The sequence below is a fragment of the Macaca mulatta genome, chromosome 5 (genome assembly GCF_049350105.2).
Source record: "Macaca mulatta isolate MMU2019108-1 chromosome 5, T2T-MMU8v2.0, whole genome shotgun sequence".
NCBI classification, from domain to species: domain Eukaryota; kingdom Metazoa; phylum Chordata; class Mammalia; order Primates; family Cercopithecidae; genus Macaca; species Macaca mulatta.
The window spans coordinates 2,673,401-2,687,201 of NC_133410.1; the positions used below are offsets into that span (position 1 = coordinate 2,673,401).

At 51.6% G+C, this 13,801-nt stretch overlaps 1 protein-coding gene and 1 long non-coding RNA gene across 9 annotated transcripts in view; both read left to right on the forward strand.

Annotated features, from left to right (window-relative positions):
• The first annotated feature begins 1,473 nt into the window (after nucleotides 1-1,473).
• FAM193A (family with sequence similarity 193 member A) overlaps nucleotides 1,474-13,801 on the forward strand; it is a 201,260-nt gene continuing 188,932 nt past the window's right edge. For 3 of the 8 annotated variants that reach the window (XM_028848241.2, XM_028848243.2, XM_078002877.1), the window contains exon 1: nucleotides 2,832-3,332. In XM_028848241.2, coding sequence (XP_028704074.2) covers nucleotides 3,078-3,332 — 255 coding nt within the window. In that variant the 5' untranslated portion in view covers nucleotides 2,832-3,077. The other 5 variants (XM_078002878.1, XM_078002879.1, XM_028848244.2 and 2 more) reach the window with 5 other exon arrangements.
• On the forward strand, nucleotides 8,773-10,532 carry LOC144341085 (uncharacterized). The gene is made up of 2 exons (XR_013417686.1): nucleotides 8,773-8,967; nucleotides 9,935-10,532. It is a non-coding gene; the product is annotated as an uncharacterized LOC144341085 (long non-coding RNA).

Consider the following 13,801-nt stretch of genomic DNA (forward strand, 5'->3'; position numbering starts at 1 on the left):
CGCGCACGCCGCCATGCCTAATTTTTTTGTATTTTAGTAGAGACGGGGTTTCACTGTATTACCCAGTCTGGTCTCCAACTCCTAAGCTCAGGCAATCCACCCACCTTGGTCTCCCAAAGTGCTAGGATTACAGGTGTGAGCCACTGTCCCTGGTCATATTTAGTTTTTAATTTTTTTTTTTTTTTTTTGGTGGAGTCTTGCACTGTTGCCCGGGCTGGAGTGCAGTGGCGCACAATCTCAGCTCACTGCAAGCTCAAGCGATTCTCCTGTCTCAGCCTCCTGAGTAGCTGGGATTACAGGCGCCCGCCACCACACCCAGCTAATTTTTTGTATTTTTAGTAGAGACAGGGTTTCACCATGTTGGCCAGGATGGTCTTGAACTCCTGACCTGGTGATTCGCCTACCTCGGCCTCCCAAAGTGTTGGGATTACAGGCATGAGCCACTATGCCCGACCTATCATTATTTTTATTCTTTTCTTCCTTTCGTTTTGTTTTGTGTTTTTGAGACGGAGTCTCGCTCTGTGGCCCAGGCTGCAGTGCAATCTCGGCTCACTGCAAGTTCCGCCTCCCAGGTTCACGCCATTCTCCTGTCTCAGCCTCCCCAGTAGCTGGGACTACAGGTGCCCGCCACCACGCCCAGCTCATTTTTTGTCTTTTTAGTAGAGACGGGGTTTCACCGTGTTAGCCAGGAGGGTCTCAGTCTCCTGACCTCGTGATCTGCTTGCCTCTGCCTCCCAAAGTGTTGGGATTACAGTCGTTAGCCACCGCACCCGGCCTCTTTTTTTTTTGAGACGGAGTTTTGCTCTTGTTGCCCAAGCTGGAGTGCAATGGCACTATTTCGGCTTACTGCAACCCTCGCCTCCCGGGTTCAAGCTATTCTCCTGCCTCAGCCTCCCGAGTAGCTGGGATTACAAGTGTGTGCCACCATGCCCAGCTAATTTTTGTATTTGTAGTAGAGATGGGGTTTCGATTTGCTGGCCAGGCTGGTCTTGAACTCCTGACCTCAGGTGATCCGCCCGCGTTGGCCTCCCAAACTGCTGGGATTACAGGCATGAGCCAAGGCACCCAGGCCTAATGGTCATTATTGTCATTCATTGATTCAGCAAATAGTGGGGTGCTGGGTGCTCAGCCCCTTGCTTTGCAGTAGCTTGGGTGTCAGAGGTGTGTGAGGCAGGCATTCCCAGGTTCTCTCCTGCCCAACAAAACCTTTTGTCTTTGGGTATACTGGTGACACTATGAATCCCAATGCTGTGCAATGTGCTATGACAAAGGAAAGGACAGGGGTTGAGGCAAGGGGCAGGTGTGAAGGCAGGCACAGTCTATGACACTGAAGGCGGCCAGAATCACATTCCTACCCGCTCTCTCAAACTCCATGTTCAGTGGCAGGATCATTCAAGACCCTCGGATGGGGCGGGGGGCCTTTTTTCTGCTAAGATGGTATCTGAGTGGCTTTAAGGGTAGCTTTCTTGTGATCACATGAGATTTCTGCTTGTGTCATGAAGAATGGGTCAGAGATTCAGGAGGCTGTGGCTGAAGCTGGGGCGGGTTGCGGGGACCCAGCACGAACAGTAGGGCTCGGTAAATGCTGCAAGTGGAGCCTGGCAGGCCGCACATCCCAATGCCAAGTCCGCCGCCTCTCGGCCTGACACCACCCCTGAAACCGAAAAGGGGAAATCATGTCCTTTGTGCCTCTGTGTCTGTGGTAAGCGGGGCCCTCCAGGGGGCGGGGCCGCCGGCAGGGTCCCCCGTGGCCCGGGTCTCAGGGCAGAGCTGTGCCTGGGGCTCGCAGATGTCTGCAAGGCCGCGGAGGGAGGAGGGTCCAGACACAGGCCCTTATTTCTGACCCGAACTTCTGCGAGGGTCTGACCCGGCTAGTCGTCCCTGAGGTGCGTGAGTGCGAGGGTGTGGGAGGCGGCCGGATCGTCCTGGGGCTCCGCGGGGTAGCAAGGCACCGGGACCTCTGGAGCGGGCTTAATGGGGTAGCAGGGAGAGGGCGGGCTCGGGAAGAGCAGCCTTTAGGCGAGGGGTTCTCGGGAACCGACCGGCGTGTCCCAGGCCCGGGCCCGGTCCAAGCTCCGCCGGCTCCGCCGCTGCCTCCGCACCCAGGCGGACCCCGTTGCGCCGCGCCCCGCCCGGCTTTCCAGCGCCGCCCGAACCCCCGCCCAGCCCACGAGGCAGGGATTCTGTGGTCCTCACTGAGTCATCTGGACCCGAACTAGACTAGCCCAAGGTCACCGGGCGTTCCTGGCGAGGCCAGGGCCGCGCCGCGCCGCGCCGCCCCTAGTGCATCCCGGGAGCCGCGCCGGTCTGCGGCACCTGGGCGGTGGACAGGGGCGCGGGCGGGGGGGGCGGGCAGCGGGCGCCGGTCAGAGAGGCGGAACTCCTCGCCACCAGCCCTGTAGTTCGCCTCGCGGGCGGCGGAGCGGCCTCCTGCCGGCCCAGCCCTACGTCCGACCACAACGCCCAGAAAGCCGCGCGGCGCGGGCGGGACCTGCAGCGACTAGCGCGGCGGTGACATCACCGCCGCATCCAGCTCCCTGGCCCCAGCTCCTCCCAGAGTCCAGGCCCTCGGCCTCGCACAGCCTGACTGGAATCGTGGTCCGCCCCCGGGCGCCGCCAGCGGCGGCACCGGTAGCACGGACTTCAATTCCCGGCGTGCCCTGCGCGCCGAGGCACGTTAACGGCAGGAGGGGGAGGGCAAGCAAAGGGAAAAGCGACGCCTGGGGGGCGGAGTAAGGCGGGGTGGGGGGGGGCCCACACCCCTCCCCCTCCCCGCTGCTCCTTCCCCCTCCCCCGACGTAAACTGGGATCCCTTTCCCCTTGTGTCCGCCATATTGGACTCTAACTCTGGTCAGCCGCGGCGCCGGGACTGTGGACTCGCGGTTCCTCCCGCCCAGCGGCCTGCCCCGCAGCTCCCGCCCGCCCCAGCCCTCCCCGCCCCGGACGCGACCCCGCGCAGCGCCCCCCGGCTGGCCGGAGCGCCCGCCGCCGCCGCCGCCTCAGCCTCCCCGCCTTCCCCGCCCTCCGCCGCCGCCCGCGGCCCCCGCGCCCGCTCTGCGCCCCTCTCCCCGCCCGCCATGAGCCCAGCCGACGCCAAGCGCGGGGCCAAGCGCCGGAAGAACAAGCGGGGCGGCGGCGGCGGCTCGGGCGGGGGTAACGGTGGCGCGAGCAGCGGCAAGGCCGGCCCGGCGGCGGCGCTGCGCGGCTCCCAGGCCGCGGGCCTGGCGGCCCCGGGCAGCGCGGCAGGCCTGGTGGGCGGCGCGGCGGCGGCCAACGGGCCCCTCGGCGCGGGCGCGAGCGCGGGCGGCGCCGCCCCCGGAGGCTACTTCGAGGTAAGCGGCGGCAGCGGGCGGGGGTCGATGGCGGTACGCGGTCGCAGTCCCCCCGCGCCTTGGCGGAGCTCGGCCTCCCGCTGTTGGCCCGGGCGCCCCGGGCCTGGGAGCGGGATGCTGAGGGCGGGCGGATAACGGGTTCTGCGGCGCCGCGCTTGCCGGGGTCCCGGGGCACGGCGGCAGGTGGGCCGTGCTCGGCGTGACGCGGTCTCTGTCACTCTCTTGAGAGGAGAACCTGAGCAGAGGCGGCGGGAGGGCGACACCGGGGCCGCCGCTCACGGCGACGGGCTGGTCCGCAGGCTGGAGCAGCCCCTGAACGGGCGGGGACGGCTCCCGGGTGCAGCTCCGCGCACGGCGCTTCGCCTTCCGCTGGACCCAGCGGGTGATGCCCGCGAGGCCCGGGCTTCTGTCATGGAGCCTCGCCCGCTGCGGCAGCTCCTGAGCGACTGCGATTCCAGGGGTGAGCAAAGCTGCCCTTTCGCTCCCAGGGCTTTGAAATGTTTCTCTCTGTCCACCTTCGTAATGCCCTGCGCGTGATGATTGAGAAAGGCCTCCCGGAAGTTTTCCTTTGGTTCTCCTGTGTGGTTATTTGAAATCTACCTGACAGCCACCTGGAGCTGGCAGCCCTGGTCTCTCCTCCCCGGCTTTGTTAAGTTTTCAAGGGTGTTTAGTGGTCTGGTTACTCAGGTATGTATTTAGGGTTCGAACTTGAGGAATTTGAAAGGTGTTTTTTTCAGTTTTGTTTATGAAGACAGCTAGCACACGTTGCACCTACCAACTATGGATTCCTGCCACTTTTATTCAACCGTTGGTCACAACATTTTAGAGGGTACAGTATTTATAAGGGGGTATGCAATTGGCGCAGTCATTTCCAGTTATCCCATTGTTTCCTGAAAGAGAATAGATTTTTGTTTGAAAAGTTGCGTTCTTATAACGTTATTTGAACTCTTAAATTATGTAGTTTTAAAGGCATTGCAATTAAAAACGAAATAAGCTTTGGGAGTATTTTTGTGCTAAATCATGACACAAATTGTTCTTTTTTTTTTTTTTTTTTGAGACAGAGTCTCGCTCTGTCGCCCAGGCTGGAGTGCAGTAATGGGACTATCTCAGCTCACTGTAACCTCCGCCTCCCGGGTTCAAGCAATTCTCCTGCCTCAGCCTCTCAAGTTGCCGGGACTACAGGCATGCGCCACCATGTCCGGCTAATTTTTGTAGAGACAGGGTTTCACCATGTTGGCCAGGCTGGTCTCGAACTCCGGACCTCAGGTGATCCTCCCGCCTCGGCTTCCCAAAGTGCTGGGATTACAGGTGTGAGCCACCGCGCCCGGCCGTTTTTATTATTATTATATTGTTGTATTAGGGTCTTGGGCCGTAGTCCTGGACTTCAGTCTCCCGAGATTGCCCTCATCCAGTATCCTGTGATCAAAACAGGCTGGAGATCAAAACAGGCTGTAGTTCTTGAGATCAAAGATGAGGCGTGAGCGTTTGGATCATTGGGGTTTTTAAGGGCAGTGTTTGCTGCTGTCGGGAAGGATAGGGTGGGGGGTTTGCCTGTGCATATCCTTACAAAAAATATTGATAATTTTTGCTGTAGCTGGATGTGAAATATATTCATTTCTGTTGATTCAATAAAAACCAGTTGGTGGCACAATAAAATTCTTAGGTTTAGTCTTTCATACCATTTCAAGTTTTAATAATTCACATTTGCTTTGCAGTACTTAGGTAAAATATAACTTTATTATTATTTTTATTTATTTTTTCTGAGACAGAGTCTCACTCTGTCTGTTGCCCAGGCTGGAGTGCAGTGGTGCAATCTTGGCACACTGTAACCTCCGTTTCCTGGGTTCAAGCGATTCCCCTGCCTAAGCCTTCCAAGTAACTGGGTCTACAGGTGCCTGCCACCATGCCTGGCTAATTTTTTTTGTATTTTTAGTAGAGACAGGGATTCACTATGTTGGGCAGGCTGGCTTTGAAGTCCTGACCTCGCCATCCACCTGCTTTGGCCTCTCAAAGTGCTGGAATTACAGGTGTGAGCCACCATGCCCGGCCCTACCTTTATTATTTTTGTCACATTATTCAAAATCAGATAACTGTATGCATATTATTATTATTACTATTATTATCAAGATAGTATCTTGCTAAGTTGCCCAGGCTGGCCTTGAGCTTGTGGTGTCAAGTGATCCCTCTCATCTTAGTTTTACTAATGGATTAGGGTACAGACCCTTGCCACTGTGCCCACCTGAGTATTATTTTTGACAGGACTGTGATATTCTGTTAAACTGGTATGCATTAGGGTTTTGTCGTTGTTTTAAAAGAGACATGGTCTCTGTCTGTTGCATAGGCTAGAGTACAGTTGCGTGGTCATAGCTCACTGTAACCTCAAATTTCTGAACTAAGTAATCCTTCCAAGTAGCTAGGACTCTAGGTATGTGCCACCATGCCTGGCTAATTTTTTCTTTTAATATAGAGACAGGGTCTCACTATGTTACCCAGGCTGGGCTTGAACTCTTGACCTCAAACTATCCTCTCATCTCTGCCTCCCAAAGTGCTGGGATTACAGGCGTGAGCCACTGCACCTGGCCTATGGCTTTTGACCATAACCCACTCTTAAGAAATAAAATCCGTTAAGATCTAGGAAGCATACACATAAACACAAACAACAAAAATTTCACAAAATATTTTAGGACCAGGCATGGTGGCTCATGCCTGTAATTCCAGCACTTTGGGAGGCCGAGGTGGGTGGATCACCTGAGGTCAGGAGTTCCTCAGCCTGGCTGACAGATGATGAAACCCCAGAGATGGTGAAACCCCGTCTCTACTAAAAATGCAAAAATTAGCCGGACGTGATGGTGTGCACTTGTAATCCCAGCTACTCGGGAGACTGAGGCAGGAGAATTGCTTGAATCTGGGAGACGGAGGTTGCAGTGAGCTGAGGTCTAGCCATTGCACTCCTGCCTGGGCAGTAAGAGTGAAACTCTGTCTCAGAAAAAAAAAAAAATCCCATCCTGGCTAACACGATGAGACCTCATCTCTACTAAAAATACAAACAATTAGACAGGTGTGGTGGCGGGCGCCTGTAGTCCCAGCTACTCCGGAGGCTGAGGCAGGAGAATGGCATGAACCCTGGAGGCTGAGCTTGCAGTGAGCCGAGATGGCGCCACTGCACTCCAGCCTCGGTGACAGAGTGAGACTCGTCTCAAAAAAACAAACAAATGAACAAAAACAAAAAAAACAGGCTGGGTGGGATGGCTCACGCCTGTAATCCCAGCACTTTGGGAGGCTGAGGCAGGTGGATCACCTGAGGTCAGGAGTTCCAGACCAGCCTGGCCAATGTGATGAAACCCCATCTCTACTAAAAATACAAAGATTAGCCAGGAATAGTGGTGGATGCCTGTCATCCCAGCTACCCTGAATGCTGAGGCAGGAGAATTGCTTGAACCTGGGAGGCAGAGGTTGCAGTGAGTCCAGATTGCGCCACTGCATTCTAGCCCAGGCGACAGTGCAAGACTCCGTCTCAAAAAAAAAAAAAAAAAGAAGAAAAGAAAAAAAAAGAAAAAAGGCCAGGCGCAGTGGCTCACACCTGTAATCCCAACACTTTGGGAAGACGAAGCAGAAGGATCAGCTGAGGTCGGGAGTTTGAGACCAGCCTAACCATCATGGAGAAACCCCGTCTCTACTAAAAATACAAAATTAATTGGGCGTGGTGGCGCATGCCTATAATCCTAGCTACTCTGGAGGCTGAGGCAGGAGAATCGCTTGAACCTGGGAGGTGGAGATTGTTGTGAGCCGAGATTGTGCCATTGCACTCCAGCCTGGGCAACAAGGGCAAAACTCTGTCTCAAAAAAGCAAAACAAAAAACAAAATATTTTAATACTTTTCTGATCTTTTCTATTCCATGTAATCTCATTAATAAAATCTGTGTTATAGTTCACAGAATTAGTTCATTGTGTATTTTTTTGTTTCTGAGACGGAGTCTCACTCTGTCGCTAGCCTGGAGTGCAGTGGCTCGATCTTGACGCACTGCAATCTTCACCTCCTGGGTTCAAGCGATTCTCCTGCCTCAGCCTCCTGAGTAGCTGGGACTCAGGCGCCGGCCACCACACCCAGCTAATTTTTGTATTTTTAGTAGAGACAGGGTTTCACCACGTTGGCCAGGATGGTCTCTATCTCTTGACCTTGTGATCCACCCACCTTGGCCTCCCAGAGTGCTGATATTACGGGTGTGAGCTATTGCAGCTTCTTTATTATGTACTGTTGAGTTGTGTGCTGCATCTTGACAGTTGCTTTTACTGTATTTTAAGCTTTTAAAATATGCCCCCATCTTGGATGGTATTTTATTTTATTTTTTTACTTTTGAGACAGAGTCTTGCTCTGTTGCCCAGGCTGGAGTACAGTGGTGCCATCTTAGCTCACTGCCAACTTCTGCCTCCTGAGTTCAAGTGATTCTCCTGCTTCAGCCTCCCGAGTAGCTGGGACTACAGGAGTGCACCACCACACCTGGCTAATTTTTTTTTTTTTTTTTTGAGATGGAGTCTCACTCTGTCGCCCCAGCTGAAGTGCAGTGGGGTGATCTTAGCTCACTGCAACCTCTGCCTCCTGGGTTCAAGTGATTCTCCTGCCTCAGCCTCCTGAGTAGCTGGGATTACAGGCACGTGTCACCATGCATGGCTGATTTTTGTATTTTTAATGGAGGCGGGGTTTCACCATGTTGGTCTAGAACTCCTGACCTCGTGATCTGCATGCCTTGGCCTCCCAAAGTGCTGGGATTAGAGGCGTGAGCAACCGCATCCGGCCATTTTTTATATTTTTAGTAGAGACGGGGTTTCACCATGTTGGTCAGGCTGGTCTCGAACTCCTGACCTCAAGTGATCTATCTACCTGCCTCGGCCTCCCAAAGTGCTAGAATTACAGGCATGAGCCGCTGCACCTGGCCGGTATTTTAAACTTTTAAAGCTGTCTTTAGTTTTTAAGTTTCTTTGTAAGTATTTTAGTAATTGTTCATTAAAGAAAGTCTTCGTGGTAATTGGGGTAAAATATTCTTGACACAGATCACAGAAAGTCTTAATGTAATTCTGAAGCTTCTGAATTGTTTCCCCACAGATAGTGAGCTTTTTGGAATACCTTGTATGGTGCAAAATGGCACCCAAAACAATGTCAGCAAGAAACAGTGAGTGGGTTCTGGTCCTATGCTTCCCAGGGAGGCTTTCTGAGTCCCGGCAAGCAGCCTCTACACTCCGTAGTCACCAAGCCAGAAGGTGGATAAGAGAGAAGGCAGAGTGGAAGGAGTGTCCTGATTTTCAGGAGTGGTCGCAGTCCCACTGTCCTGTGTGCTGGACACAGCACTATGTGTTATACCCAGGAGCACCCTCATCGAGGTGGCTGCTGAGCCAAGGAGGCTGTTGTTTCTGCATGTGGGTAGCTTCAACAAAGGAGGAGGACGTGGGAGGAGCAGGACAACACAACTTAGCTTATCAGGTCTTTGACCCAAATCAGAACTCTTACACACAAAACTTGGGGAACCACAAATTCGATAGGCTCTGTTCCATGGGCAAGGTATCAACCTTGCACTACCTCAGTTTTCTTTTTTTTTTTTTTTGAGATGGAGTCTCGCTCTGTTGCCCGGGCTGGAGTGCAGTGATATGATCTCGGCTCACTGCAGCCTCCGCCTCCTAGGTTCAAGTGATTCTCCTGCCTCAGTCTCCCAGGTAGCTGGGGCTACTGGCGTGCGCCACCACGCCCGGCTTATTTTTTGTATTTTTAGTAGAGATGGGGTTTCACCATGTTAGCCAGGATGGTCTCGATCTCCTGACCTCGTGATGCACCTACCTCGGCCTCCCAAAGTGCTAGGATTACGGGCGTGAGCCACTGCACCTGACCACTACCTCAGATTTCTTTTTTTTTTTTTTTTTTTTTTTTGAGACGGAGTCTCACGCTGTTGCCCAGGCTGGAGTGCAGTGGCGCGATCTCGGCTCACTGCAAGCTCCGCCTCCTGGGTTCACGCCATTCTCCTGCCTCAGCCTCCTGAGTAGCTAGGACTACAGGCGCCCGCCACCGCGCCCGGCTAATTTTTTTGTATTTTTAGTAGAGACGGGGTTTCACTGTGGTCTCGATCTCCTGACCTTGTGATCCGCCCGCCTCGGCCTCCCAAAGTGCTGGGATTACAGGCTTGAGCCACCGCGCCCGGCCACTACCTCAGATTTCTAAATGATAGGGCACCATAGGCTTGGTGACTCATACCTATAATCCCAACATTTAGGGAGGCCAGGGCGGGAGGATCCCTTGAGTCCAGGAGTTCAGGATCAGCCTGGGTGACATGGAGAGACCCTCCCCGCCACCGCTCTACAGAATATTAAAATAAAAATTAGCCACCATAGGGACTGGGTGCGGTGGCTCACGCCTGAAATCTCAGCACTATGGGAGGCTGAGGTGGGCAGATCACTTGATGTCAGGAGTTTGAGACCAGCCTGGCCAAGATGAAGAAACGCCATCTCTGTCAAAAAATGCAAAAACTAGCCGGGTGTGGTGACGAGCACCTGTAATCTCAGCTACTCGGGAGGTTGAGACATGAGAATCGCTTGAACCCAGGGGTCGGAGGTTGCAGTGAGCCGAGATTACACCATTGCACTCCAGCCTGCACAAAAGAACAAATCTTTGTCTCAAAAAAAAAAAAAGTTAACCACCATACAGTGTATCCTCTGCTTTGCTGGTATGATCATTGTGTAAACAATGCTGGTGTGATTATTATGGGTCTTTGGGGTACATCATTGTACATGAGGGTGCACTTAGAAGCCTTCCCTGTGTTGTATAAATTACTACCATGGTGAAATTAGGTTATCATTAACTCTAGTTCACATTTGCCTTAGTGACCTGAGGGAATAGATTGAAGAAAAATGTAGAACTTCCTTTGTCTTAACTAAAATTAACAATTCTAACTTTAAAAAGTTTAAATGATTACCATACAGGCTTTAGAAATGGTACAGCTGCAGAGAGCATGTCTGTGATTCAGTGTTTTTTGTATGTGTACACCTGTGTAATGGATATATCAAGATAAAGAGTATAGGCCGGGCGCGGTGGCTCAAGCCTGTAATCCCAGCACTTTGGGAGGCCGAGACGGGCGGATCACGAGGTCAGAAGATCAAGACCATCCTGGTTAACACGGTGAAACCTCGTCTCTACTAAAAAAAAAAATACAAAAAATAGCCGGGCGAGGTGGCGGGCGCCTGTAGTCCCAGCTACTCGGGAGGCTGAGGCAGGAGAATGGCGTAAACCCGGGAGGCGGAGCTTGCAGTGAGCTGAGATCCGGCCACTGCACTCCAGCCTGGGCGACAGAGCGAGACTCAGTCTCAAAAAAAAAAAAAAAAAGAGTATAGTTCGGCACAGTGGCTCATACCCATAATCCCAGCACTCTGGAAGGCCCAGGTGGGAGGATCACTTGAGGCCAGGAGTTCAAGACCAGCTTGGGCTATGTAGTAAGACTCTGTCTTAACAAAAAACTTAATTCTAATTAGCCTGGCCAGGCGCCGTGGTTCACGCCTGTAATCCCAGCACTTTGGGAAGCCGAGGTGGAAGGATCATGAGGTCAGGAGTTCGAGCCCAGCCTGGCCAACGTGGTGAAACCCCATTCTCTACTAAAAATACAAAAACATTAGCTGAGTGTGGTGGCGGGCACCTGTAATCCTAGCCTGACCAACATGGTGAAACTGTGTCTCCACTAAAAGTACAAAACTTAGCCGGGCACGGTGGCATATGCCGGTAATCATAGCTACTCGGGAGGCTAAGGCAGGAGAATTGCTTGAACCCGGAAGGTGGAGCTTGCAGTGAGCTGAGATTGTGCCACTGCACTCCAGCCTGGGTAACAGAGATAGACTCTATCTCAAAAAACAAAAACAAAAAAAATTTTTTTTTTTTTTTTGGAAAGATGGGAGTCCCACTGTGTTGCCCAAACTGATCTCAAACTCCTGGGCTCAAGCAATCCTCCCACCTTGGCCTCCCAAAGTTTTGGGATTACAGGTGTAAGCCACTGTCCCAGCCAAAATTGAATGTTTAAAATGTGCATTTTGCGTTTGAATTTTAACAACTGTAGATTCACATATCTACTACCGCAGTCAGGATACAGAACAGTTTAATTGTTCACAAAAACTCCCTCATGTTATAGTTATACTCTCCCTAACTCCTAAAGTCTTGGCAGCCATTACTCTGTTACTTGGTATGATTTTATCTTTTGGATGAGTCCTATAAATGGACTCATACAGCGTGTAGTCTTTTCAGGAAGGTTTATTTCACTCAGCGTAATGACTTTGAGAGTCATCCAAGTTGTTGCATGTATCAGTAGTTTGTTCTTTTTTGCTGCTGTGTAGTATTCTGTTGTGTAAATGTACCACAGTTTGTCCATTTTTCCATTGGTGGACATTGGGGTTGTTTTCAGGTTTGGTGATTATAAGTAGAGTTGCTGTAAACATGTCTATAAAGGATTTTTGTGTGAAAGTAAATTTCAGTTTTCTAGGTGAATACCAAGGAGTAGGAGCTGGCCATATGGGAACATTTTGCGAAACCGCCGAACTGTTATCCAGAGTGGATATACCATTTTGCCTACTCACAGCAATGTCTGAGAGTTCTAGTTGCTCTGCTAGTACTTGAGATTTTCAGTCGTTTTTGCCTACACTATTATTATTAATATTTTTTAGTAGAGGTGGGGTTTCGCCATGTTGCCCAGGCTGGTCTCAAACTCCTGAGCTCAGGGAGTCTGCTTGTCTGGCCTCCCAAAGTGCCAGGATTACAGGTGTAAGCCCTGGCCTAAACTATTTTTTTAAAAACTCATTTTGTGGGCCGGGTGTGGTGGCTCATGCCTGTAATCCCAGCACTTTGGGAGGCCGAGGCAGGCGGATCACCGGAGATCAGGAGTTTGAGTCCAGCCCAGTCAAGGTAGTGAAACCCCGTCTCTACTAAAAATACAAAAAGTAGCCAGTTGTGGTGGCACACACCTGTAATTCCAGCTACTCGGGAGGTTGAGTTGAGGCAAGAGACTCACTTGAACCTGAGAGGTGAAGGTTGCTATGAGCCGAGATCGCCCCACTGCACTCCAGCCTGGGCAACGAGATCGAGACTCTGTCTCAAAAAAAAAAAAAAAAAAAATTCTTTTTGTGGAAATGGGGTCTCACTATGTTGCCCAGGCTGGTGTCTTATCTTCTGGGCTCCAGTGATCCTCCCACCTTGGTTTCCCAGTGTTGGGATTACAGTTGTGAGCCACCGCACCCAGCCTTAAACTATATATTAGTTTATAATTCCTGACCTTAATATATATATGTGTGTGTGTGTGTGTGTGTATTTTTTTTTTTTGTTTGAAAGTAGAGTCTCACCCTGTCACCCAGGCTGGAGTGCAGTGGTGCTATCTTGGCTCACTGCAACCTTTGCCTCCCAGGTTCAAGCGATTCTCCTGCCTCAGCCTCCCCAGTAGCTAGGATTACAGATGTGTGCCACCACACCCGGCTAATTTTGTACTTTTAGTAGAGATGGGGTTTCACCATGTTGGCCAGGCTGGTCTCGAACTCTTGATCTTAAGTGATCTACCCACCTTGGCCTCCCAAAATGCTGGGGTTACAGGCGTGAGCCACTGAGCCTGGCGTCTTAATATTGTAATAAATAGGTCTGTAGTGGTATCATAGTTTTAATTTGCATTTCCCTAGTGCCTAATAATATTGAACATGTTTCCTGTGTTTATATGCCATTCCTGTATCCTCTTGGGAGAAGTGTTTTATCAAGACTTTGCCTATTTTTTTTTTTTAACTTTTTTTTTTTTGGAGACGAAGTCTTGCTCTTATCCCCCAGCCTGGAGTGCAATGGCACCATCTCAGCTCACTGCTACCTCCGTCTCCTGGGTTCAAGTGATTCTCCTGTCTCAGCCTCCTGAGTAGCTGGGATTACAGGTGCCTGCCACCACGCCTGGCTAATGTTTGTATTTTTGGTAGAGACAGGACTTCACCATGTTGGCCAGGCTGGTCTTGAACTCCTGACTTCGGATGATCCGCCTGCCTCGGCCTCCCAAAGTACTGGGATTTCAGGCGTGAGCCACCGTGCCTGGCCCACTTTGCCTATTTTTTGAAAGTTCTCCATGATTCTGAATTCAAATCCTTTGTCACATATAATTTGCCAACATTTTCTTCAACTCTGTAGCTTATCTTTTTATTGAGACAGTGTTTCATTCTGTCACCCAGGCTGGAGTGTGATGGCGTGATCTCCGCTCACTGCAACACTGCAACCTCCGCCTCCCAGATTCAAGTGATTCTCGTGCCTCAGCCTCCTGACTAGCTGGAGTTACAGGGGTGTACCACCACGCCTAGCTAATTTTTGTATTTTTAGTGGAGATGGGATTTCACCATGTTGGCCATGCTAGTCTTGAACTTCTGACCTCAAGTGGTCTACCCGCCTCAGCCTCCCAAAGTGCTGGGATTATAGGTGTGAGCCACCGTAC